The sequence below is a fragment of the Pygoscelis adeliae genome, unplaced genomic scaffold (assembly GCF_000699105.1).
Source record: "Pygoscelis adeliae isolate BGI_AS28 unplaced genomic scaffold, ASM69910v1 Scaffold445, whole genome shotgun sequence".
Taxonomy (NCBI): Eukaryota; Metazoa; Chordata; class Aves; order Sphenisciformes; family Spheniscidae; genus Pygoscelis; species Pygoscelis adeliae.
This window is the reverse complement of record NW_008824894.1, coordinates 1,309,685-1,331,488: the sequence shown is the minus strand read 5'-3', so window position 1 is coordinate 1,331,488 and position 21,804 is coordinate 1,309,685. Positions and strand designations below refer to the sequence as shown.

The 21,804-nt window shown below is 49.9% G+C and overlaps 1 protein-coding gene across 1 annotated transcript in view; it reads right to left on the bottom strand.

Moving 5' to 3' along the window:
* The window catches only part of MYO15A (myosin XVA), a 32,040-nt gene that overhangs the window by 2,996 nt on the left and 7,240 nt on the right, over window positions 1-21,804 (bottom strand). Inside the window, exons 5-40 of the mRNA XM_009324610.1 lie at window positions 21,672-21,802; window positions 21,428-21,565; window positions 19,743-19,978; window positions 19,480-19,658; window positions 18,682-18,754; window positions 18,023-18,229; window positions 17,836-17,915; window positions 17,531-17,628; window positions 17,281-17,350; window positions 15,755-15,865; window positions 15,483-15,577; window positions 14,649-14,882; window positions 14,057-14,153; window positions 13,077-13,266; window positions 12,856-12,946; window positions 12,184-12,301; window positions 10,424-10,539; window positions 9,797-9,856; window positions 9,500-9,575; window positions 8,869-8,987; window positions 8,496-8,614; window positions 7,895-8,036; window positions 7,647-7,758; window positions 7,138-7,298; window positions 6,751-6,863; window positions 6,571-6,634; window positions 6,254-6,326; window positions 5,804-5,880; window positions 5,341-5,417; window positions 4,627-4,757; window positions 3,907-4,001; window positions 3,162-3,207; window positions 2,595-2,743; window positions 2,237-2,364; window positions 1,121-1,254; window positions 224-372 (exon numbers count right to left, since the gene is read on the bottom strand). Coding sequence (XP_009322885.1) covers window positions 224-372; window positions 1,121-1,254; window positions 2,237-2,364; window positions 2,595-2,743; window positions 3,162-3,207; window positions 3,907-4,001; window positions 4,627-4,757; window positions 5,341-5,417; window positions 5,804-5,880; window positions 6,254-6,326; window positions 6,571-6,634; window positions 6,751-6,863; window positions 7,138-7,298; window positions 7,647-7,758; window positions 7,895-8,036; window positions 8,496-8,614; window positions 8,869-8,987; window positions 9,500-9,575; window positions 9,797-9,856; window positions 10,424-10,539; window positions 12,184-12,301; window positions 12,856-12,946; window positions 13,077-13,266; window positions 14,057-14,153; window positions 14,649-14,882; window positions 15,483-15,577; window positions 15,755-15,865; window positions 17,281-17,350; window positions 17,531-17,628; window positions 17,836-17,915; window positions 18,023-18,229; window positions 18,682-18,754; window positions 19,480-19,658; window positions 19,743-19,978; window positions 21,428-21,565; window positions 21,672-21,802 — 4,289 coding nt within the window. The remainder of the gene's footprint in view (window positions 1-223; window positions 373-1,120; window positions 1,255-2,236; window positions 2,365-2,594; window positions 2,744-3,161; window positions 3,208-3,906; window positions 4,002-4,626; window positions 4,758-5,340; window positions 5,418-5,803; window positions 5,881-6,253; window positions 6,327-6,570; window positions 6,635-6,750; window positions 6,864-7,137; window positions 7,299-7,646; window positions 7,759-7,894; window positions 8,037-8,495; window positions 8,615-8,868; window positions 8,988-9,499; window positions 9,576-9,796; window positions 9,857-10,423; window positions 10,540-12,183; window positions 12,302-12,855; window positions 12,947-13,076; window positions 13,267-14,056; window positions 14,154-14,648; window positions 14,883-15,482; window positions 15,578-15,754; window positions 15,866-17,280; window positions 17,351-17,530; window positions 17,629-17,835; window positions 17,916-18,022; window positions 18,230-18,681; window positions 18,755-19,479; window positions 19,659-19,742; window positions 19,979-21,427; window positions 21,566-21,671; window positions 21,803-21,804) is intronic.

Here is a 21,804-nt window from a genome sequence, read left to right as displayed (position 1 = left end):
AAAGCCATGTCTAGAACAGTGCAGCTCATAGGCTAGGGCTACAGGCACACTGCCTTCCTTGCATCCATAGCTTCAGTTATTAGTCATTTGAGAAACAGCATACAAAGCCCATCAGCCAAAGCCCTCCTGCTTCTTCAGCTCCCTTGGGAAATTCCCATTGGCCTGTACACTAACTCTGCCCCTGCTAGGGAGGTTCCTGGTGCACACTGCCCTTGTTGCTTACCTGTCCATAATGAACATCAGTATAAATTCTGTTCTCAAAGTGCAGAGGCGTCCTCCAGATGAGCCTGCGTAAAGTCACAGTGACCAACTTGTCCTCCAGCAGGTAATCATGAAGATACTCCTCTGATCTTATCGGCCTCACCGTTTTATCTACGTGTTTACACAGAGAGAGGGTCATCACTCTTGGTGCTGAGACAGTGGGCTGAGCTCCATGGCCTGGGACAGGAGCCTTCCTGCACACCTCTATTCCACCCTGCCCTTATGACTCCCAGCATCAGCCATTCAATGATCTCTTCTTTATTCACGCCACAGAAACAGGGCACGGGGATTGTGTTATCGCTGACTCTCTCTACAAAGTAGATGTTGTAGCCAAAGAAAGGCAATTTCATCACATGCTCTGTAAGAAAGCAAAAGGTGGCTTTCAGGCAGCAGCTTCCAGCCAGCAATCCACCGCACCAACCTAAGGTGGTCAAAAGCTGCAAGTGTTCCCAAGCTTTTCTGCATTAAAAAGTAAGATTGACAACTTCTCCCTCCCTCCCAGGCTGCTGATACTCAATTCTCAGCATGAGATGGATGGATGGACATCTGAATGGATGTCCCGTTCTTTTCTGACCAAAAAACAGACGTGCAGCCAGAATATTAATTAAAACACAACTTGTACAGAGCTCTGGAAGTCTACTGCGGACTTCCGCAAAAGAAGTGAGACTTCTACCATGATCACCATGCTTGGGATCAAGTGCCAATCTGCAGGGGGAGGCTGTCAGGGAGTCATATGTCATGGCCCATTCCAGACTCCAAGGATCCTCGCCAACCTCAGGAACTGTCCCAAAAGCACATTCAGAGCAGCTTCCATCATGCTCAGGATAGATGACTCAAGCAGATCTGGATGTCTCCTCACCTATGAACTGGATTTTTGCATCCACCGGCTGGAAGGGCTGCCTGCTTCTCAGCAGCATGCCAACATAGCTCTGCAGAGCCTGGGGACTGATGGAGGACTGCAGGGTCTTTGGCGTGTACTCCTTCAGCTCTTCCCTGTGCCAACAAGCAGATACTAATTCACCCCCTGCCCAGCTAAAATCAAAAGATCAACCAGGGAGATTAAGAGGAAGGAGGGGATGCGGCAACAGTTTTCAGTTGCATGGCTGGGGGCAAGGGTGGAGGGAGAGGGGAAGAGCACAGCAGGTCATATCTGGATTGGATAACGTGGAAGGAAACAGAGACAGCGAGACCACCATTTTCCACGCAGAAGGCAGCTGTGCACCACTGACTAGTCCCTCCTTTCTGGAGACAACAGGAGCTCTTCAAGCAAGGACTGTAGCATGGAAGTAGAGCCACAAGGTATTGCTTTCACAGGCAGCCTCAGCTGAAAAACACCTTACTCCAACTCTGTCTTGCTCCTGTGCCTCCAAAGCACTACAGAGAGCAGAGTTCCCTGTGCCCAGCAGGGTTATGCCATTACCTCCTGCTGGTGGTGTGAGGGGATCTGGTGGAGGCATTACCTCCACTCTAAGTGCATAAGGATATGGGAAGGAAGGAGTGTGAAAATACAGCTCAGGGCTGCAGGACAGAAGCTTTCCAGGTCCCAGGGACGTTTTCATTCCCATTAGGCATCTCACTACAGATTTCAAGTGCCCAGGGTTGAAAACTCTGGCACTTGTGAGAAAGAACAAAGGAGCATTCATCCCCACTATAAGTTCATACACTTCCTTCTCGGTATTACAAACACATGGCAGTCAAAAGAAACGTCCATGGCACCCTCATGACCCTCAGCTCAGAAGGAGTCACAAAAGGGAATGTGCATCAGAGCCAGACAGCATTAAGAGCGTGAACAGGAGGTAAGCTTTCTTGATTGCGGGCAGGAGTCAGTCACCGAGTAGTGACATCCATTAGTAGTTTATGTTCTCCAGAACTGCCCGTTCCTTAATTATCCAGAGAGTACTTTCAGGCACCTACCCCTAACCCCTGTGGTGCCAACAGCCGTTAGAGATAGAGACCCACCCTGAGACAAACATACCTGGAGGGATCAGAGTTCTGCTGCTCTGTTTTGGCCCAGTGCTGGAGCATTGCCAAAATGCCCACCTGCATCTCCATTTCTTTACTACGGCTCAACAGTATCTTCCCATTCAGGTAATCCCACAGCATCTGAGAGACAGCACAGTCTAGAACAGTGCAGCTCATAGGCTAGGGCTACAGGCACACTGCCTTCCTTGCATCCATAGCTTCAGTTATTAGTCATTTGAGAAACAGCATACAAAGCCCATCAGCCAAAGCCCTCCTGCTTCTTCAGCTCCCTTGGGAAATTCCCATTGGCCTGTACACTAACTCTGCCCCTGCTAGGGAGGTTCCTGGTGCACACTGCCCTTGTTGCTTACCTGTCCATAATGAACATCAGTATAAATTCTGTTCTCAAAGTGCAGAGGCGTCCTCCAGATGAGCCTGCGTAAAGTCACAGTGACCAACTTGTCCTCCAGCAGGTAATCATGAAGATACTCCTCTGATCTTATCGGCCTCACCGTTTTATCTACGTGTTTACACAGAGAGAGGGTCATCACTCTTGGTGCTGAGACAGTGGGCTGAGCTCCATGGCCTGGGACAGGAGCCTTCCTGCACACCTCTATTCCACCCTGCCCTTATGACTCCCAGCATCAGCCATTCCCAAGGGCCACGGACCCACACAGACACACACACTTCGTTCAGGAGCAAGCAACACAGCCCCTGAGAAGGCACACTCCTTAACGCTCATACAGAGGGAAACTGCTGAAGAGGGACCTCCCCAGAGCCAGCAACGGTGGGGGAACTATTTGAAACAGTAGCCATGGTACTCCCTGTTGGAGAAACTGCTTTAAGAAAGAACCTAGGTGCTAGTCTCCACTTGCCAAGATTATTGCTGTCACTCCTGATGGCAAAAAGAACAAATTCCTGTATCTCTTCCTGTTCACCTGCCCCCATCTGCTCACAGATCTCCTGCAAGAGCTCCTTGGCCACCTGAAGCGAGGAAAGAGGCGAATAAGTACTATGACCAGGCAAGCCCAAAGCAGCCTCAGAGCAGTTCAACATACTGGGCTCGTTAGAGGGCAGCAGTATGGCTCTGGCCGTTGTGCAAAGCAGCAAGCTGGGTGAGGCGTCCCAGCGTGGTGCAGGCCCTGCAGAGATACACTGCTACAGGGATTCCTAGGAAGTGAGTAGGGAAACTGTCACAGCACCATGGGAAGCACAGGCCAAGCCCAAGGTTTTGACAGATAAGGGAGTTCCCTGGTGTGGCTCAGAGTCCAGCTCAATGAAGAAATTCAAAGCAGAAAACTCACAGTGAATGTCTTAACTCTGGTGAGGTATTCCATGCCTCCAGGCATCAGTATCACTAGCCGGCGGGCACCACGCCCCTTCTGCAAAGGACAGTCTTTGATGTCATGCGGGACGTGCAGGATCCCATCAGCCCCACAATTCTTCCTCCCTCTTCCTTCCTTCTCATCTCCACCTTCCACTACTTGCCCGTAGTACCTGCCTCTTCCCTGCCCACACCCCTGCCTACTCCATGGCATTGCACTTCCCAGTCCCCTTGCAGACACGTGCCTCGTTTCCTCTCTTGGAACACTAACCGCCCCTGTAACACTGCACATGGCACCTCCTGGCAAACCTCTGCCCTCCCTCTCTTCCCAGCATCCCCACTTCTCTGCCCCTCAATACCAGCAATGCCTCTATCTCCACAGGGAAAGGAAGGCGGCGACGGCCCCCGTACATGAAATTTTTCCGCAGGTTGCTCTGACAGATCTTGGCTATATCTGCAAGAAAAGGAAAAAGCTTCATGTGCTGAGCCAAACAGAGGACTTAACATTGTCTCCTATGGTGCTGGGTCATCCTGACTGTGTTGAATTTAACCCAGGGCCACCGCTAGGAGAGGAAAGAGAGTTGACCTCATCTCCCGCTCTGCCAGGACACATCCAAATCATGAGGGGCCAACCCCAGACACTGTCCAGGGTAGTAGGAGTACACAGGAACGACAGGATGGAAGAATTAGAATCCTCTTCTCTGGCAGGATTCCAACCCAAATACCTCACAGCTGATGACTCTGGAAGACCACAGTCTGCCTTTCCCCCAGGGTCTAGCTGTCAAACTGAGCCTAAGCAGCAGGGCTAAGCTAAGCCTCAGAGAGACACACAATTCCACCTTGCCTGGGTGAAGATGCAATGGGAAATTACCTCTGCAAACAGAAAGACTAGAGATACAAAGCAGAATCTTGCCTGCAGGCTCAGGTCCTTCAGTACCCCACTCATTTCTCCTGCCTAACAGGATAAGGGAGATTTCCCTGTTGGACCATGTCCCCACCTGGATCCTGTCTTCTTTGACCACTGAGCTTTAGTAAACGAGGGGGCAGCTGTTTATTTTACAGGACGCAAACAGTCATACCATGGTGGGTGCTGGATGGGTCACTGCTGGCTAGCTGCAGAAACTTGGTGGCATAGGGCATCAGGATGTTAGAAGGGAGGAAGTACCCAGTTAGCAGGTTTAGGAGCAACCAACCACGCAGCACGCTCTCCCTGCAGGGCAAAAAGAACTGTGAGCACCTTGGAACAAGACAGTTACTGCTCCAAGCAGCTCAAAGTGAGCCTCTGCCCTTCTGAACACCTGTGGCAGGTGGCAGAAAATGAGGTGGCGGCCCTTGGTCAGAGGTTTCTTCTGCTGAGGAAGGGATTCATTTAGTTATTCTAACAGCAAACAGAGAAAGGGAACAGTCAAGGCCACTCTGATGCCACTGCTGCCATACCACAGGGCAGCGTGGGGTCAAGCCAGTCCTAACTGTTGTACCAGTTCCCCAGGGCTGTGAAGAGGAAATCAGGGCTCTGAGCAGCGCCTCTACCAGGAGCTACCAGGAATGTTTAGCAGTGCCCAGATACATCAGCAGCCAGAGATAGAAGGACAAACATCCATTGAAGTGAAAAAGCCAAACCCCGGTGACTTGCTAAATTCCCTGAGCGCTCAGCAAAAGCCCCAGCAACTGAGCAGCGAGGGATAGTACATCATCAGGGGTCAGCCTCTCTCCTGGCGCTGCTGCCTATGCAGCAAGGCAGACAGTTCCCCTCCAGCTGTGCAGGCACAGGAGCTGACAGTGCTGGTACTCACTGGTTAGGGTTGTGGGTGACCTGTTTGATGACCTGGCAGTAGACCTCATCATGCAAACTCTCCTTCTCCTTGCACAGCTGCATTCAGAGAGGAAAAGACAGCATCAGAGAGGGGATGAGAGCGTCAGAGAGGGGACGAGAGCATCTCTGTGCCCTTCTGCTCCCAGCTCCAGAGCTCTGCCAATGTGGCTTAAAGCTTGGGCTTTGCAGCCTCTGGTCTCTAGTGCTATCTGGGCCCAAAGAAGGAGAGGCAGGTTGTGCTCTCATCCAGACAGTGATATCCAGGGAAGTCATCTACATGCAACCCTCCCCCCCATGTTTTTTAATCAGCCTCTCTGTTTCAGCTCCCTTTCTCATGTAGGAGGTTGCATTATGGCTCTCCCTGCTTTCTCCCTTCCCAGCAAGGTCTTGGCTCTTCATTCCCATCAGTGCTTCAACACCTTGCCCAGGGGGAGGTCACAAACCTGAAGGATTTCATAGATGCATTCAGCCTCATTCTGGTTCTTGAGTTTTGATTGATCTCCCATGAACTGCATCAGAGCTGCAAAGCAAAGGCTAGCATTTAGGTCTAAGCAGAGGTGATCCTGCCGTGGGGCAGGCAGTAGACTAGAAAATGTCCTGAAAGCTTTTCTGTTCCATGGGCTATTACGAGGCTTGCATTGGACGTGTGTGTCGGTGGGGCATCAGCCCAGGCAGTGTGCGTTCTTGGGCACTTTGCACTCAAAGTGTATTTTGCTGGACGCTTTCAGCATGGACACAGGTGGTTATTAACTGCAGAAATGCCTTAGGAGGGGCCCTCCTCTCAGTTTTCATTCCCCACGCTGGGCCCCATGACGCCTATGCGTGGCCACCAAGGCCGTCCCACTCACCCCCGCTCCAGCCTCTGCAGTGTTGTGTCCTAGGGAGGTACTTACTCCTGAAGTTCTTTGTAGCAAGCTCATTCAGTTCACTATCAGCGTACCGGAGCAAAGATTCCTGGATTGGGACCTGCAGGGCCAGAATACAAGGGTAAGCTGGGGAGGCAGGTCGCACAGAGCTGTGCTGCAGGCTTCATGAAAGACACAGGCTCCCAGTATCTTGCAGGCAGCACTGAAGAGTAGGGGGCACCGATGCTTCCCCAGAGACTGCAGCCAAGGATCTGCCCTCTGTGCTTTTGCCATGTGGGGACAAAGCTAGAGGCAATGCTGGAGCTGGGATTCTGGCTGTAGCCATGGGGAGAGACTGAGCTCACCTTGGTGTGCTGGACCAGGGCAGCTGCACTCTTCTTTTCAGCAGAAATCCCGTTCAGTCCCTGCCTAGACAGAAGAGCGAGAACATGCAGCCTAAGAAATAACCCCAGAAACGGCTTGGTGTGGGTCAGGCTACACAGGTCCTGTGTGTGCCTGTTCAAGAAGGACCACAGCCTACTCACATGGACTGAGCCTCTCGGAAGTAGGCTATGGCGAAGTCCATCATGGTATAATGATCGCCAGCAGGGACTAACATGACGCTGTCGGGTTCTGATATCAGGCTGGGAACAGAACTCTGCAGGGACAGGCACCAAACCCACCCTGAATAGTCAGCTGAGGAACCGCAGTGTGTATTCTCCTCACCTGCCAGACCTGGAAAGGCCTCATCTGTGTGTGTTGCCTCCCCCTCCCACTATGACAGTATTTGAGTGTCTCCGTCTGTAAGGATTAAGCAGTCATCTTCTTCCCTCTAGCCTTGGAGGTCAGACACTACCAGGGCCATGGACCCACCCTGGCAGCTCCCACAGAACCCGGCCACGTCGCCTAGCAGTTCCCTAAAGACGACTCACCTCCCTGCTGGTGTTCCTGCTCTCCGGGGAAGCTTTCATGCTCTTCCGCAGCCCTCCACGTCTGTCCATGCTGGTGCTGAGGTGATCAGGGGCTGCAGCCAATTGCACAAGGCTGGTGGGGAAAATACCACAGCGGCCACCGGTGGAGCCAAACTGCCAGCCTGCAGAAACGGGGGAGAAAGAGTCAGGAACCATAGCAGCTACCAAAAGAAACGAGCAGTGAGACATACTACTGGCAAAGGAGAGCACCAGACTGACCAGGCTTTCCTGCATCCTAAGATAACATCCCCTATAACTATGGCAGCTGGAACAAGGTGGGTTGCGGCCAGAGAATGGCAGAGCTGAAAGCTGACTATGCCAGCCCTTAACGGTCTGCTTTCCTCCGGTTTACTTGACAGCAGCATGTAGAGCTTCTGGGCACCATGGGTCCAGTGTTACCGTAAGTCAATCACAGCAGGCCCTTGAACCCAGTCCCCACCTTTCCTGCCAATCTCAACAAACTCCCTCACCTGGCTCTACGCCTTGCATGGGCAGTAGCTTGATGAGGTCACCCTTCTTGAAGCTAAGGAGGCTCTTGTCATCCACAATGTAGCTGCGCAAAGCAACAACGTAGTTGGTATCCTGGGGAAAAAGTGACGGGGAGGTCAACTCTCATCCCCAGGATGTGAGGGATTTGGACCATATCATCCCATGGACCCTCTCGGATCCATGTGGGAAACCACCTTCATTCCCTACTGCACTACAGCCACTCCCTCACCTGCCTCAGCTCCTGGATGAAGAGTTCCACCATGGCCTTGATGTGCGGAGCCTTTGGAGAGTGCAGGAAGAGCTGCTCTGTCTTCAGAGAGAGCTCCAGGGCATTGCTGCCCTTCAGTTCCACTGACAGCACATCTGCAAAGCTGAGAACACAGCCAGCATGCTCAGGCTCCCTCTGCCAGAGCTAGGGATGCAGATCATGGGGATGGGAGCTCATTCCAGAGACTGAGAATGGAGACAGGCCTCGGCATGCTCCAGAGGGTGGCCTTTCACCAGCACTGTATTACAACAGTAATAGCACCATAGGCTGCTCATGGCTTTCACTGTACCACTCTGAGGACCTCCCTTCTGATGACATGCATGGAGCTGACTAACACCTAGCACTCACTTACTGTGAGCAAAACACAAGGTAGGGAGGAAAGGGAAAGGCCAAACTCATTAGAAGGAGGGTCAGTGAGTCACAGCTGGCCTAGGACAACCCTAGAAAGCACAGCACAACCAGACAATTTTCAGCTCACCTGTTTGGTCTGCCTCCTACACTCTGAAAACATCCTGCAAGTAACAAATTATCATCCTGCAGCAACCAGTGCCCTTTTGCTCACCTGTAGCTGCGAAGAATCTTTAGGTGCTCAGGATTATACCCAGCTGCTTTCACCACCTTCAGCAGCTGCATGCCCCGGTGAGAAACACCCAGAATCTGGACATCGCTTCCATTTTCACCCTGTAAGGGAAGTGCAGCAGAGAGCATGAAAGGCTCCATCCCACCCGGACAGGATGCAGCAGGGGAAGATGATGCTACCATATGTACCATGAGGGAGGCCCTAGGCTGACAGAGGCGTCAAACCCAGCAAGGTGCAGAAGGCGCAGAAGAATGACTGATGTGTGGCCAGGCAGGGAGACAGAAAGAGATCCCAGGTGAACTAGAGCCACAGAGCTAAAGCAAGCCCCGGGTCTGGTGAAAAGATTAAGACTCACATGAACTGGGAAAAGGCGGGAGAAATAGTTAGCCCAGTTATCTCGAGCAGCCAGTACAATCCTCTTCTTTATCCCATCCTCCCGAATGGACTGGACATCGTTGCCAACCCGGAACTCCACTAGCAGGGGTACAAAGCAGATGCTTCCTCAGTAAGACAAAGATGGCCAAGTCTTCCTCTGCCCAGGGACTCCTTCCCACCAGCCCTCCTCAGCAATTACAGTGCAGCAAACGACATGCAGAGGCAAAAGGATACCATGTTACTTGCACACACCAGTCTACTACTAGTTTCTCTCCCCCTCTCCATGAAGCTCCTGTCAAAGAAGTCAGGTGGATTTTGAGACAACTCAAAATCCCGTCCTTGGGCCTCAGTTTCCTCTCCCTACAATAAACATATCGGAACTAAGTTTTTCTGGCTCAGAGAAATTTCAGGGCCATTTTCTGGCTATTTGGGATAAACAACATTCCTACACTGCACTACACAGCACACACAAATGTGCTTTCTTGCTGCAGTGACAAACGTTTCTCCTCTGCCCTAAGTCCTGCCTGAAAGGGCTTGGAGGCAGATTTCTCGTTTCAAACCAAAAGCTGGGATGGGCACGGGGACGAAGGGATGATGGGGCTGTTAATTACTCAGCAGGTCTTTCATCTTGCGCTTCTCCTCCCTGGAGATCCGAAGGCAGGAGTCAGAGAAGGTGTCACGCATGATCTGCAGAGGAAGGAAACAGAGAGGCTTCCATTGAAAAGGCCACATCTGAGTGTGTTGGAGCATCTGAGGCCGTTAAACAGACTGAGTTTCAGAGAGGAGTGAGCAGGGGCTTGACTGGATGGACCTGGAGAAGAGACTAACACCGCTGGGGATGCAGAAGCAAAGGCAGCTTATGCAGTGTAACAGAGACAACAGGCCTCGAGTCATGCACCAGTACATACCTGTTCACACAGCAAATTCAGACAATAAGGGTGACTGAAGTTTTCTTTGGGGTAAAACACCTGCAAGAGGAGGATAAAAAACAATAGTAATGTTACAGATGTTTACAGATGTTGCAGAAATAGCTCTCCAGGGATGTTTTGTAATCTATATGCCCTACTGCCACAGAGGAGTGAGTCCATCTCCACGGACAGGCAGGGAAGAGACACTGTGAATGTAAACAGAAAGACCAGGAGCAAAGGACCAAGAGTGAAGTGGTGAGACCACAGGATGAACCCTGGTCAGTTCAGTGCGCTCTCCAATACTTCATTTTAAACACACTTGTACTGTTTTAACAGGAAAGCACCAGGTAACAACAAATTTACTTTATCTGTAGATTTCTCAGTGTTTTACAGAGGAAGGAAAAGACAGGTAGGGAAACTGAGACACCAGAATCAGTAAGGCAGAGTAGGACTTGGATGCCCTACGAGATGATCCCCTGCCCCCAACTCCCGTGTCGTGTGACCTCCTCCCAGAACTGCCTTTGTGCTCTTATTTCACACTGGGTGCCTATGACAAAAAGGGATTTTAACCAAATGCGGAACCAGTTCCCTCTCCCCCATAGCCAGCCCTCAGCTAGTGAACTGTACCTCTTTGCGCAGAAAGATTTTCCAGGCAGGGTTGATATAGGAAAAGCTGACACTGGCAGCGAGCTTGTACAGCTGGGTCTTGATGCCATCATCTTCTGCTACTGTTACAGTAGAGTCTGCGGGAGGAGAGAGAGCAGTGAAGATGGGCTTTGCTGACTACAGGGTCACCTTCCCACCTGCCAAAGACCTACCAAGAGAAAGGGGACAGTGCCCTGTGCCTGACTGAAGATTACTGTCAAGAACCCTCTTGAAGGTCAGTGATCAGCTAGTACGAATGCATGCACAAAACAGTCATCATGTGAGTACCAGCATTTATACTTGCTGTATTAGTCACAAAGTTCAGTGCTCATAATAGCATCACTCCAGAGTTAGGGAGCACACAGCGTGCCAGGCAAAATATTACCCATGTGCTTAAGCTTGAAGACACGGTTTCACTTTATGTCATTATAAAAAGCCTGCTAAAGGTTTCAAAAGGACATAAAAGTTCTCCCCTGAGCTTGCAGACTGCAAGGTTCTGGTACAAGGCACCCAGTACTTGCACTGGATTTTCTCTCTGCAGGAGATCTGTTAAAGACAGGCTCAGTCTGAAGACAACCATTCAAAGGCATTGCTTTACAAGGTAGGAATATCTTCATTTAAGCACTCCCAACTTTCAAAATTTCAGAGTTCATAGACAAGAAATGTAGTAGATCGCACAGTTCAGCTGTTTCTATATTCCTATTAAAAGTACGTAGGGATTTTTGAGGCCAATCTAGTTACTTCGATTTACTTTCACCGGACTTCCTGAAGATCCATTTTTTAAAAGAGAGGGGGAGTAAAACCAGGACATTCTTTTATACCAGGGAATCTGACGCAGGATGGAGTCCTGCAGTAATGTGCTTGACTGACTGTTCCTTGTATGTTATAAAACGTGATGTTGATGAGAGTTTTAAACAGCTTGAAATACATTGGTACATGTATCCAAAATAGCAGCAAAGTATAAATTGAATTATGACTCCAGGATCCCACTGCAATTCAGAAGGAAAACCTAGGACTGAATAACACTTCCAAACTCCTGCTGATAAGCATTAGCTATGCCATTTTTCAGATGGGCAATGTCCAGACACTCCTTATGTGTGACCAGTGTCCAAGGTCTCTCAGGCTCTCATTCTCCCTCTGAGAAACATTCCCTCATTCCTCAGCCTGTCTCTAAGGACCCTCCAGAGGCTCTAGAAGGTAAAACACCCGGCTTCCCATTCCTCCCTGGTCTAAAGTCCACCTGTTGAATTCCAGCTTTGATAAAGTAGTTATGCATCAGGTAGGTAATAAAACAAAATGTGGACTGGACCTTGATAAAGCTGTAGCCCAAAGGTCCTTTCTGTTTTTAGCTGCATTTTTTCCAGAGAAACCCAGCCCCTCCATCATTTTTGCCTGACATCCTGCACTGCACTGGGAAGAAAGGGAAGAGTTAGAGCTGGGAAGTGCCATGCTGACTGCGAGGCCAGACTGGAACTACGGTGACAGTCTCTGATTTCACACAGCCCACTCAGTCTTTGACCAGCTGGCCGATGACAGAACATGTGCTGTGACTCTCCCGGGCCACTGGGCTGATTCCAACCCCATCCCCTCCCACCGCTACCAAATCCCACTTGGGTGAAGTCAATACTCACCCTTCCCTGTGGATTCCTGCCAGCCTTGGTTCCCTTGCAGAAGAGGTGAAGGCAATGGTGGGGGAGGAGGAGGAGGAGGAGCAGGAGGGGCCTGGGAACCTGGTGGGGTACTCTCCTGGCTGAAGATGGACAGGAGAGGCAACTGCTTCTCCTTGATAGAGCTGGAAGCTGAGCCTGGCTTAGGCTTGGGAGGTGGAGGCGTTCTCTTCTCTTGTGGCAGGGGGGATGGCTGCAAGACAGCAAAACCATTTGACCCGGTCATTCTCTGCATTACTGCGCTCTGTCCTGATACTGCTGTTGTTACAAGTCATCCCTAAGGCATCAGTCCAACCCTAGAAGCAAGATCTGTGTGAACAGGGATACCAGGACCTTTCAATCAGCACATGATCTACAAACAGATGAAGATCAAGCAAACCCAAGTGCAGAGAACCAAGTATTTGAGATTGAAGCCTCCAGTTGGGAAGGGGAAAAAAGACATTAATGGGCCAAGACCTTGGTGCCAAATGTGGGGAACATGAGTTGCTTGCTTCCAGATCAGCCTTAAACATACCACAATAGGACTTGCTGCTCCAGAGCCTTTTCTCCAGGACCTCAAGTGACTTTACAGACTGCAACCCAGTCTAGGATGGGCAGCACCATGGTATGAGCTCACAGCTATCTAGTAACCCAAGAAGAAATCACCTGGCTGCTACTGCACTACCAAGTAGCTCCCAGTCTGTTGGAGATTGGATATACAGGCCCTCTCTGCTGAGCTCTTAGGTGACCGGAGAGCAAAGAACTCACTGATTTGGGAGAGGAGAGGTTCATCATTCCCAGCTTGGCCAGAGCCTCATTTTTGGGGTCGTTCTTCTTCATAAATGGCTTAGACACTCTCCTGCAAGGAAATGGGGAACAGTTACAGGGGCTGCAGAGGGGTTGTGGCCACAGTGGAGCCATGTGGCAGCACTGGGATATAGTCCCACTCATCTCCTCCCTGCCCACCTGGGTGGACCCCACTCTCTCACCTGACAGGCTCGATAGGCTGGGGCTCGGGGGCTGGCCTGCTCTGGTACATTTTAATGATGTTGCGGATCTCCCGGCTGGGTTCAGGCCGCGACTCGGGGCCTGAAGGCTTCACTACAGGTGGCTCCTTCTTCGCTTTTCGTGTCTGCTTTTTTGGCTTCGGCTCAGGAGGTGGCAAAGGGGGAGCAGGAGCTATTGGGGATGACAGCTTTAACCAACAGCCCAGCAAAGACACAGGAGAAATCCCATTATCTCATTTGAAGCGCCCTCTCTTTCACCCCCAGGCTGACTGGCCATGACCTTCCACTGCCTTGCTTTGGGATCCCACTTCCCAAAGCTCAGACCTTTCTCTCTCTCCTCTCCTGTCAAGATGCAGACTCCCAGAGGAGCCAGATCCTTTCCTCCTGTGACTATATCCTGGCCTGATGCTCCTAGAAAGTTCCCGCTTGTCAGCCTGCCTGGGTCTCCACTGCACAGCATCTTACCTGCCTCTGTTTTAGGGCTGGGCTTCTCTTCTTCCCTCTTCTCCTGCTCCTCTTCCTTCTCCTCCTCCTGCTTTGGCTGGGGATTTGCTGGAGGGGTCCAGGTTTTGGAAGGAGGCCTGACTTTCTTCACTCGGATTTGTTGCTCTCCTGCATAGAAAGGGGGACCTGAGCTAGTTAAACCCACAGCCAAAGCCTAGCACTACCGGCATAGTTTCCACCCTTGCATCAGTCAGCAGAAGCCTATGCTTTCTAGAGACAAAGGAGGGTGTGGCAGTCAGAAGCCCAAAGATGTCTAGAAAACTGGCAACACAACGCCTCACAATCTGAATTGTAGCCAGCTGAGCAGGCACCCAAAACTCCTGCTACACACAGCATCAGCAGCTCCTGCAGGGATTAGCTGGGTTCCAGACAGGGAGACAAGAACACCTTGTTATGCCAGGGAGGCTGCAGAACAAGGTGTTAAGATGAGTGAAATTCCCAAAGTGGTAGATGCTCACCCATCTTCTGAAAATATTCTCTCTTCTGCTGGAAAGTTTCTCGAGGATAGTCATCATCTTCACTGTCGGAGAACTCGTCTTCCGTGTAGTCATAAACCTGCAAGCGGTTCACAACATGGTTAGTTAGCACTAGCCAGCAGATACCTCCACAGCGCCCTTAAGTTCAGAGGTGATCTTCCCTCGCCAAGTTCTGATCTGGAACTTCTCCCTGTCTGGGGGCATCCCAAGAGATCAGTCTCTGACCCAAGGAATCATCAACAAAGTCCAGAGAAGGAGGAATATGTTAGAGGCCCAAGAGAGCTTGCTGGAAGATAAAGATCTCCGAGTAATGAATTTTCCTATGGAAAAATTCAGATCAGCTGGAAATTAATTGGCCAACACTGCAGCCAAACCTCCGCAGAGCTAATGCCACCAAGGTTTGATCCTGTGTCTTAAAGACTCAGCAAGCAGAGTTTGAAAGGTCTCAGTATCATAGGTAAGCATAGCCCTCTGCTCTCCTCTCTGCCAAACCACTGTCACACTGTAGGGAAGCAGAGCAAACGCAAGTCATGAAATTCAAACCAAATTAACCACCACTGTTTGTTTCTAATACCGGTTCTTCTGCCTTAGCTGGTGGTTCTGGAGCCTTTGGGGGTGGTGTAGCATTCTGGCTGCTGGGAGGCTTCTTGGGTTTTGGGGAAGTGGCTGGGGCCGGGGCTGGAGCTGAGGCTTGGGCTTGTGGTGGACTTGAGACTCTTGGCTTTGAGTTCTCAAGAGACTGTTGCCACCGCTGCTGTTGCTGCTGCTGCTGGGAAATGCTCATGGCTTGAAGGGTCACCTGCTGGGCCTGGAAGAAGGAATTGCAACGTCTGTGAGCTCTAGGCTACACAAAATCACCAGCCATTAGTCAGGCTGTCCTATTCTTTCACTGGTAATCACAGAACATCTACATAGTCCGCTGCAAATTTCCCAGTATTATGGACAAGGCATGCCCAGGGAGTCTGCTCCCACCTGGCCAAGTATGCAGAGCTCCTAACAACACCCCAAAGACTCAGCTATCAGTGAGATAGCCTGGGACCTCCATGCACTCACAAGGCTTTGTACAGAAAGCAGAATACTGCAGATCTGCATCTGTAGCAAATTCCAGCTTAAAAACACGTGGGAATTACAGCTGAGGTTTCTCGGGGCCTGCTCTTGTCCCTGCTACTCACTCACCTATGGTGCCTCAGTGTCCTCATGTACACAAAGCAGCAAAAAGGGGGTTCCCAGTTTTGCAGTCTTAAATAATCCCAACTTTATATACCTAACCCCCAGCACATAAACACAGAGTGTTACAGAGCAGGCCTAATGCAGGAGTGGAGCATGGCTAACCTCTTCACAGCACATACGCCAGTGCGTTGTTCTTCCCCAGTTCCTGAGCCCCACCCAGCCGGTCCCTTCCACTCACCATGAGCATGGCTTGCTGGTTGATAAAGGTTTGCTGTTGTGCTGCTAACTGATTGGGATCTACAGCTGGAACCACAGGCTGGGGCATAACCATGGCTGTAGAAGACACACACATGTCTGCAAACACCCACAGGCACTCATTCCCCACAATGCCCGAGCATCAGCCCAGAGCTGAGTGTTCACCGTGCACCCCACCTGACATTCAAATGCACAGGCTCCATTACGACACCCACCCTTCCATCCTTTTCCCCTGTATAGTTACTGAATTATTACCTGGCATAGGTGCAATCCCGCCAGCCGCTGGCATCATAGGCATGGCCGCTGGCATCCCCATCATTGAAGGCACAGACTGGTAAACTGGTGCTTGAGTCATTCCAGAGAAGCCTAGAGGCAAAAGGCCACATGCACAGTGCTTTTGGGGAATCCCAGGTCAGAAAGCCCTGATCAATCCGCACAGAACACATCACATAAGCTGGGTACCTCTGGTTCTCTCCACATGCACCAACCATGGGGACATGTGAATGGTTTACCTCTTCACACACAGCAGGACACAGCAAAACTCAGGTGGAAAAAGGAAACTTAAGAGAAAAGTGTGGCCTGCCAGACTTTACAATAGCAGGATCCAGACCCTGCTTCTGCACTGTAGCTTAGGACACCACCATCCTTCATGACTAAGCATATATATAATTCCTGCCTGTGTATGATTACAGAGAAGGGTTTCTCCTGAAGGTTGGGCAAAGATCTCTGGGCCTGCCAGATCCATGCTGGTCTCTTTGCAGCAGATAGCAAGGGTAAATGAACAGTGAGCCCTGGCCTGGGTGGCACTGTGAAGGAACTGTGGGGAGAAAAAAATTCCTCTGCTCCCAGCAGTCAAGTCCCACATGAGGCCACAAAACAGCAATCCCACTGAGGGCAAAGCCAGCAGAGCAATGGGCATGGAGATCAGTCTCAGCTGGGAGTGAGTGTCCTGATTTCGGCAGGGAGAGAGTTAATTTCCTTCCTAGTAGCTGGTACGGTGCTGTGTTTTGGATTTAGGATGAGAACAATGTTGATAACGCACCGATGTTTTAGTTGTTGCTAAGCAGTGCTTACACCAGCCAAGGACTTTTTAGTTTTCCATGCTCTACTGACTGAGGAGGCTGGAGGTGCACAAGAAGCTGGGAGGGGGCACAGCCAAACTGGCCAAAGGGACATTCCATACCATGGGACGTCACGCTCATTGGTGTTTGACTCCACCCTACTGAAAATACCTGAGTGTCAGCTCTACAGAAATGAGAAAAAGTAAAGAAACCAAACACACAAACCAGAACGTCTACAGGGTTCAGACATACTAACCTAAGGAATAGCTAGAGATGATGGGAAAGTCTATAAGGAAGCAATAAGAAAGATTAAAACCCTCCCCTGAGAAAAGCAGCAACTATTTTGTGAAAGCACAAGATGAACAGAAGATGAATACAGAACTTACGAGTATTGGCCTAGGGAAGAGGTGGCCTGGGTCAGAAGCAAGCTACCTGTTGCCTTGACCGCAAGACCAACTCGAGAGAGAAATTAAAAGCAGAACAAAGGTGGTACCCTTACCTAGCACCTTCCCCAAAGCATCCGTCTCCCAGCACCTGGGAGTGAGGAGTGCAACTTCTGATGACCTATGCTAAAAACCAATGCTCTTCATGAATCAGTTGAGCCCATGCAATAATTAGCATTTAAGAGACTCCCTGACCTGTGCTCACTGAAGCTTATGTAGCCCCACAGGTGTTCCCAGCTCTCCCCATCCCCTTACAGACCTGCAGAAGGGAAGATACCTCTCTGTGTGGGTCCAATCTTCCCACCTCCTTTCATGCGTCCAGTCAGACTCTCCCTGCTCTCCATATCCTGCATCAAGTAAAAACAGAGTTATCTGAGCTCAGAAAGAGACTTCACAGAGGGAGAGCCATGCAAAGGCATATCTGAGCTGAGCAGAGGCAGAGTGAATAGGCAGAGGCATGCTTGAGGGAGTCACGGGGACAGGAGAGCTGCAGAGAGAAGGTAAGAGGGAACCATCAAGGGACTTACTGGTACTCTGGAGCCTTGATGCAGCACAGTGCTGAAGAGATCATCCACATAGTGATCCAAGCCTACAGGGCTCCTCAGGTCATCTCCGAACCTTGGATCTAAGAGCAGAGAGAAGTCTGGTGACAAGGCAGGCAAGGAACATTCCCCCTGTCTCCAGTTCCTATTAGACAGTCATGTTTTGGAGTGGAGCCCTTCCTCACTCTACATCAAGAAGAATCACCTGTCCCCCCCCTCTGCTCCGATTCCCTGGCTGGGGCCCATCTGGCCCTTCCCAGTGCCATCCACAGTCCTGGGCAAGAGCTTACCTGGATGGAGATTGTTGAATTCTGGACTCAAGCTAGGTGGTGGGAAGGTAGGGGCCCGGATGCCTGGAGCAGGAGGGATCCTGTTGAAGAGGAAAATGAGATGAGGACAGAACAGAGTGCCAAGAGAAAGATGAGCCACGCGGTGACAGGGCCGCAAGTGGTGGGGCAGGAGGATTAGGTGACTTACGAATCCAGGTCAGAGTTCTGGAGGAAGCTTCTCTCCCTTTCGGAAGTGATGGGGTACTCAGCTGAGGACTGAGAGGGGCTGCTGAGGTTGCTGGCCTCCTCCATCTCTCCAATGAGGTCCAGCACAAAGTCACAGCCCAGGAGGTCCTGCCATGTGTTGCCAGTAAACATAGAGATAGACCACCCTCGAGACTTCTTATCGCAGCCCCTGGTAACAGGGAAAGGAAGGAGAGAAAAGGTGTCCAGGTAGGCAGGGGAAAGGGAGAGAAAGGAAAACATTGCATTCAGTTTCTTCTTGCCTTGTCTATCCTGGCTTAAGTCCTTAAGATTTAGGGTGTGAATCAACTATTAAGTGCCCAGGGTCAGGAGGAAAAAAAAAACTAGAATCACTCAAGATTTGTCCTTTTTTTTTTTTCCCCATCTTTTCTCCGAAGCTGCTCTGACAGATCACGCCAGTGATTCCTCTGTTCCTAAAGAGGCCCACAGTTTACGCACACAGATGGAAGGGTGAAGGAGAGAGCCCAAGCCGGAGCGGGTAAGGAGTGGCCATTCCACATCTGACCATATAAATTCTAGCCTGCAGCCCCGACCAGTCTGAACCTTAGAACTAATGACTGCCTCTTTCACACCCCCAGATCTTCTCCCATCCTCTGGCAGTACCTTGCACTCAGGAGACAGCCTGCATACTGCTCCCCAGTCATCCAGGACTCCACCTCAGCTGAGATCTTCTCCTCTAGCACAAAAAAAAAAAGTCAGTACACACAGCCTCCCTGGCAGGACCCAAAGCAACACCTAAGCTCTGCAGGACACAGGCAGAACCCAGCTGGAAAGCCTCACACACTCCTGAGGGGGGGCCACAGGAGGACTGAAAGCACATGGAGGGCTCCACATGAACACATTCACATCCAAAGTAACTGTTTGATGGCACAGGTTGGCATTTCCAACCTGACAGCTGAAAACCCTCGCAGCGTCCTGGTTCACTTGGGCCACCACTCCTCTCACCAAGGAGCCAGAGCAGGGATGTTCTGCATTAAATTCACAGAGCTTCTGAGCACTCAAGAGGCAGCATAAGCCAATATTTGAGAAGGGAGAAAGGCAGAAAGTCCCTGTAACAAAGGCAGCAGTTGCTGCTGCCTGGGCTATGCAATAATGGATAACAGGAAAACTAGACCCACAGAGATGCACAACCAGAACAGTCCTCTGTTGAGATGGGCCCAAACTCAGAAGAAACTCATCCCCCAGCCTGAGTAGAAGGTCTGAGCTCATCAGGCTCAGACTTTGGGAGTTTTGGGTCTAGATTCAGATGCTTGTATCCCCCCATGCTTGTACCAGCCAGAAGGAATTGGTGTTCTGATCCCTCTTTACCCAGCTGAGGGAAGTATTTTCTGATTGCTGATTTCTGCACTGGAAAAGTCCTTAGGGACTAGAAGATAGCAGAAGGGCAGAAGCACGCGTTACCATTAAAGGTATGAACATCCAGAACCATCTTCCCTCTCCTCTGGTTTGCAGTCCACTCCAGCTGAGTGGGAGGGTAGGCCCGAGAGAATGTAGAGTCCACCTCTGTGTGCTGTGCTGCTGTCAAGATCTTGCGCTGGCAAACAGCATTGTAGCCCTCCATGCCATGATCTGACACAAATCTAGAAAAAGGCAACTGCCTTTAGCACACCGCTCATCTCTCTCAACCTTAATGAAAGTGTAGCTAGATCTTTCCTCCTCCTTACTTCAGCAACGGCTTCTCCAGTGCTGGTGAAGGGGCAAAGCAGCTCAGCAAAGTCGCCATCAGGACCCAAGCTCGCTGGCTGTGCTCCACGTCTGTGTTCTTCCATGTCTGTGCAACCACCTGACTGAAGATTTCATTGCGCAGGGCCACGTTATTCAAACCTCTTCCAGCAATGTAGTTGCCCAGAAGTATCTGCTGCCAGCCATGGAGATTCTTGTCACCAATGAACCGCAAAATCTAGAAACATCCAGGGGACAAAAAAAGAGAGCTCTAGCTGTAACCCTCTGTCCCAAACTGTGTTGTGAGGTGACAACCTGGGTTGTAGACACCAGGATGTTTGTGAGCCTAAGAAGAGTAGTCAACACTGAGATCAGGATCTGTTCTCAAGTTTTGTGTATCACCTAAGTTCTGGGGAATTTGGGACACAGTGTTCATAAAGATTGGACCCTGACTAAAAGTCAGGACGACGTCAGTCTCTTCTTAGTTATGCCTCTGATTTTTTTCTTGGGCAAAATACTTCCCCTTCTTTGGCAGAGCTCAGATAGCCTACAGTAACTTGCTTGTGTATTTGTTACTGTGTCTGAGCCCACAGGCTTCCTAGCTGTAAAAAGATGTAAAAGAAATTGATGCTTAGCTGATCTTTGTGAAAAGAGAGCCAGACGTGAGGAAACACTAACAACTGGATGTTAAAAAAACTTTGGTGTAGTTAATATTATACCAAGTAGTATGAGATGTGGTATCTCAACCAAATCACTTAAGCAACGATTCAGCTTCCTGGCTATGCCTATCAACATCTTAGATGCTTTTGTAATTTGTACTTCTCACCCTTAGGTACAGAATAATTTCTTTCAGCTTCTACACTTCAATATGTCATTAGATGAAAACTTTTCTAAAATGTGCCACGGACAGCTTTGGAAAGAACATTTATGAGTGATGGCCTATTTTTTTCTCTCAGAGAACAACACTTCTTAATATGGTTAATGGTAGTAAGCGTGTCAAAGATTCACTGAGAAAAACAGGAGGTGGTGGTTGTTTAGTTCTCATGGAATTCTTTGTAGTAAATCCCTATTTTTTTGATTAGCAATGGAGAAAAATTACCTTCGATCTTCAGGAAAAATAACAGTAGTCTGCTTGAACACAACCCAATTCACAAGATTTTATTGAAGCTTATGCTCTTCTATAATTGGGATCATTAGGACAAAACAAGAAACTGGTTTTAGCTATTACCTTTCCCAATGGGCTTATTTTAATTACATGTAATTCTCAAAAGGATTACCAGATTTACTTAGAAATTATCTGAAGTTTCTTTCTATTTTCAGAGAGTCAACATTACCATTTTTAAGAAGAACTGTATGTTTCACATCCACAGAGATGAAATAACATCATCCCCCTCACACAAGCACTACAGAATTAGGGTGTGGTTCCAGGTGTAGTTTTCTTGATGACAAAGTCCCTGCCTTTTTCCAGCCTTTATACAACAGTTCGCTGTCCCCTGCTGTGTACTGACACAACTGTAAGCCTGAGATACAATCAATATGTTTACTATAAACCACATCATGGAAGAGCTCTGGGTTAAATTAAACTTTTTTATGACTGACAGATAAGAATAAGTGCTTGAGAAGACAGATCTCCGCCACCACCAGCATCTTGTTGTACAATGGCATCAAAACATTGTCTTATGCCCACCTGTTCTTCAATGAGGCCCTGGTCAAGAAAGATGTCTCTTACCAGTTTGTTGATCTCAAGCGCGCTCTCCTCGTTTTCAGCATCCAGATGGGTTAAGGGGTGCTGCAGGGGCTGACCAGGGGCAGGGAAATCTGTCTTCTACAGAGAAACAAAAGGACAGAAACAGAGTTTGTTCCTGGTGTTACTAGAAGTGGTGTTTCTCCCCAGTGGGAGAGCAATGAAGAGATATAAAAAGAGTTCCCACCTGGAAGTGTGACTTAACAAAGGAGGAGAAAGGATAGCTGTTGATGGTGGGTGGGAGGGTAAGGTCATCTTTGACTTTGACTTCTGGAGGCAATGCCTCAGCTATCTGGCTGGCCTGTGCTTGGTACTGACCT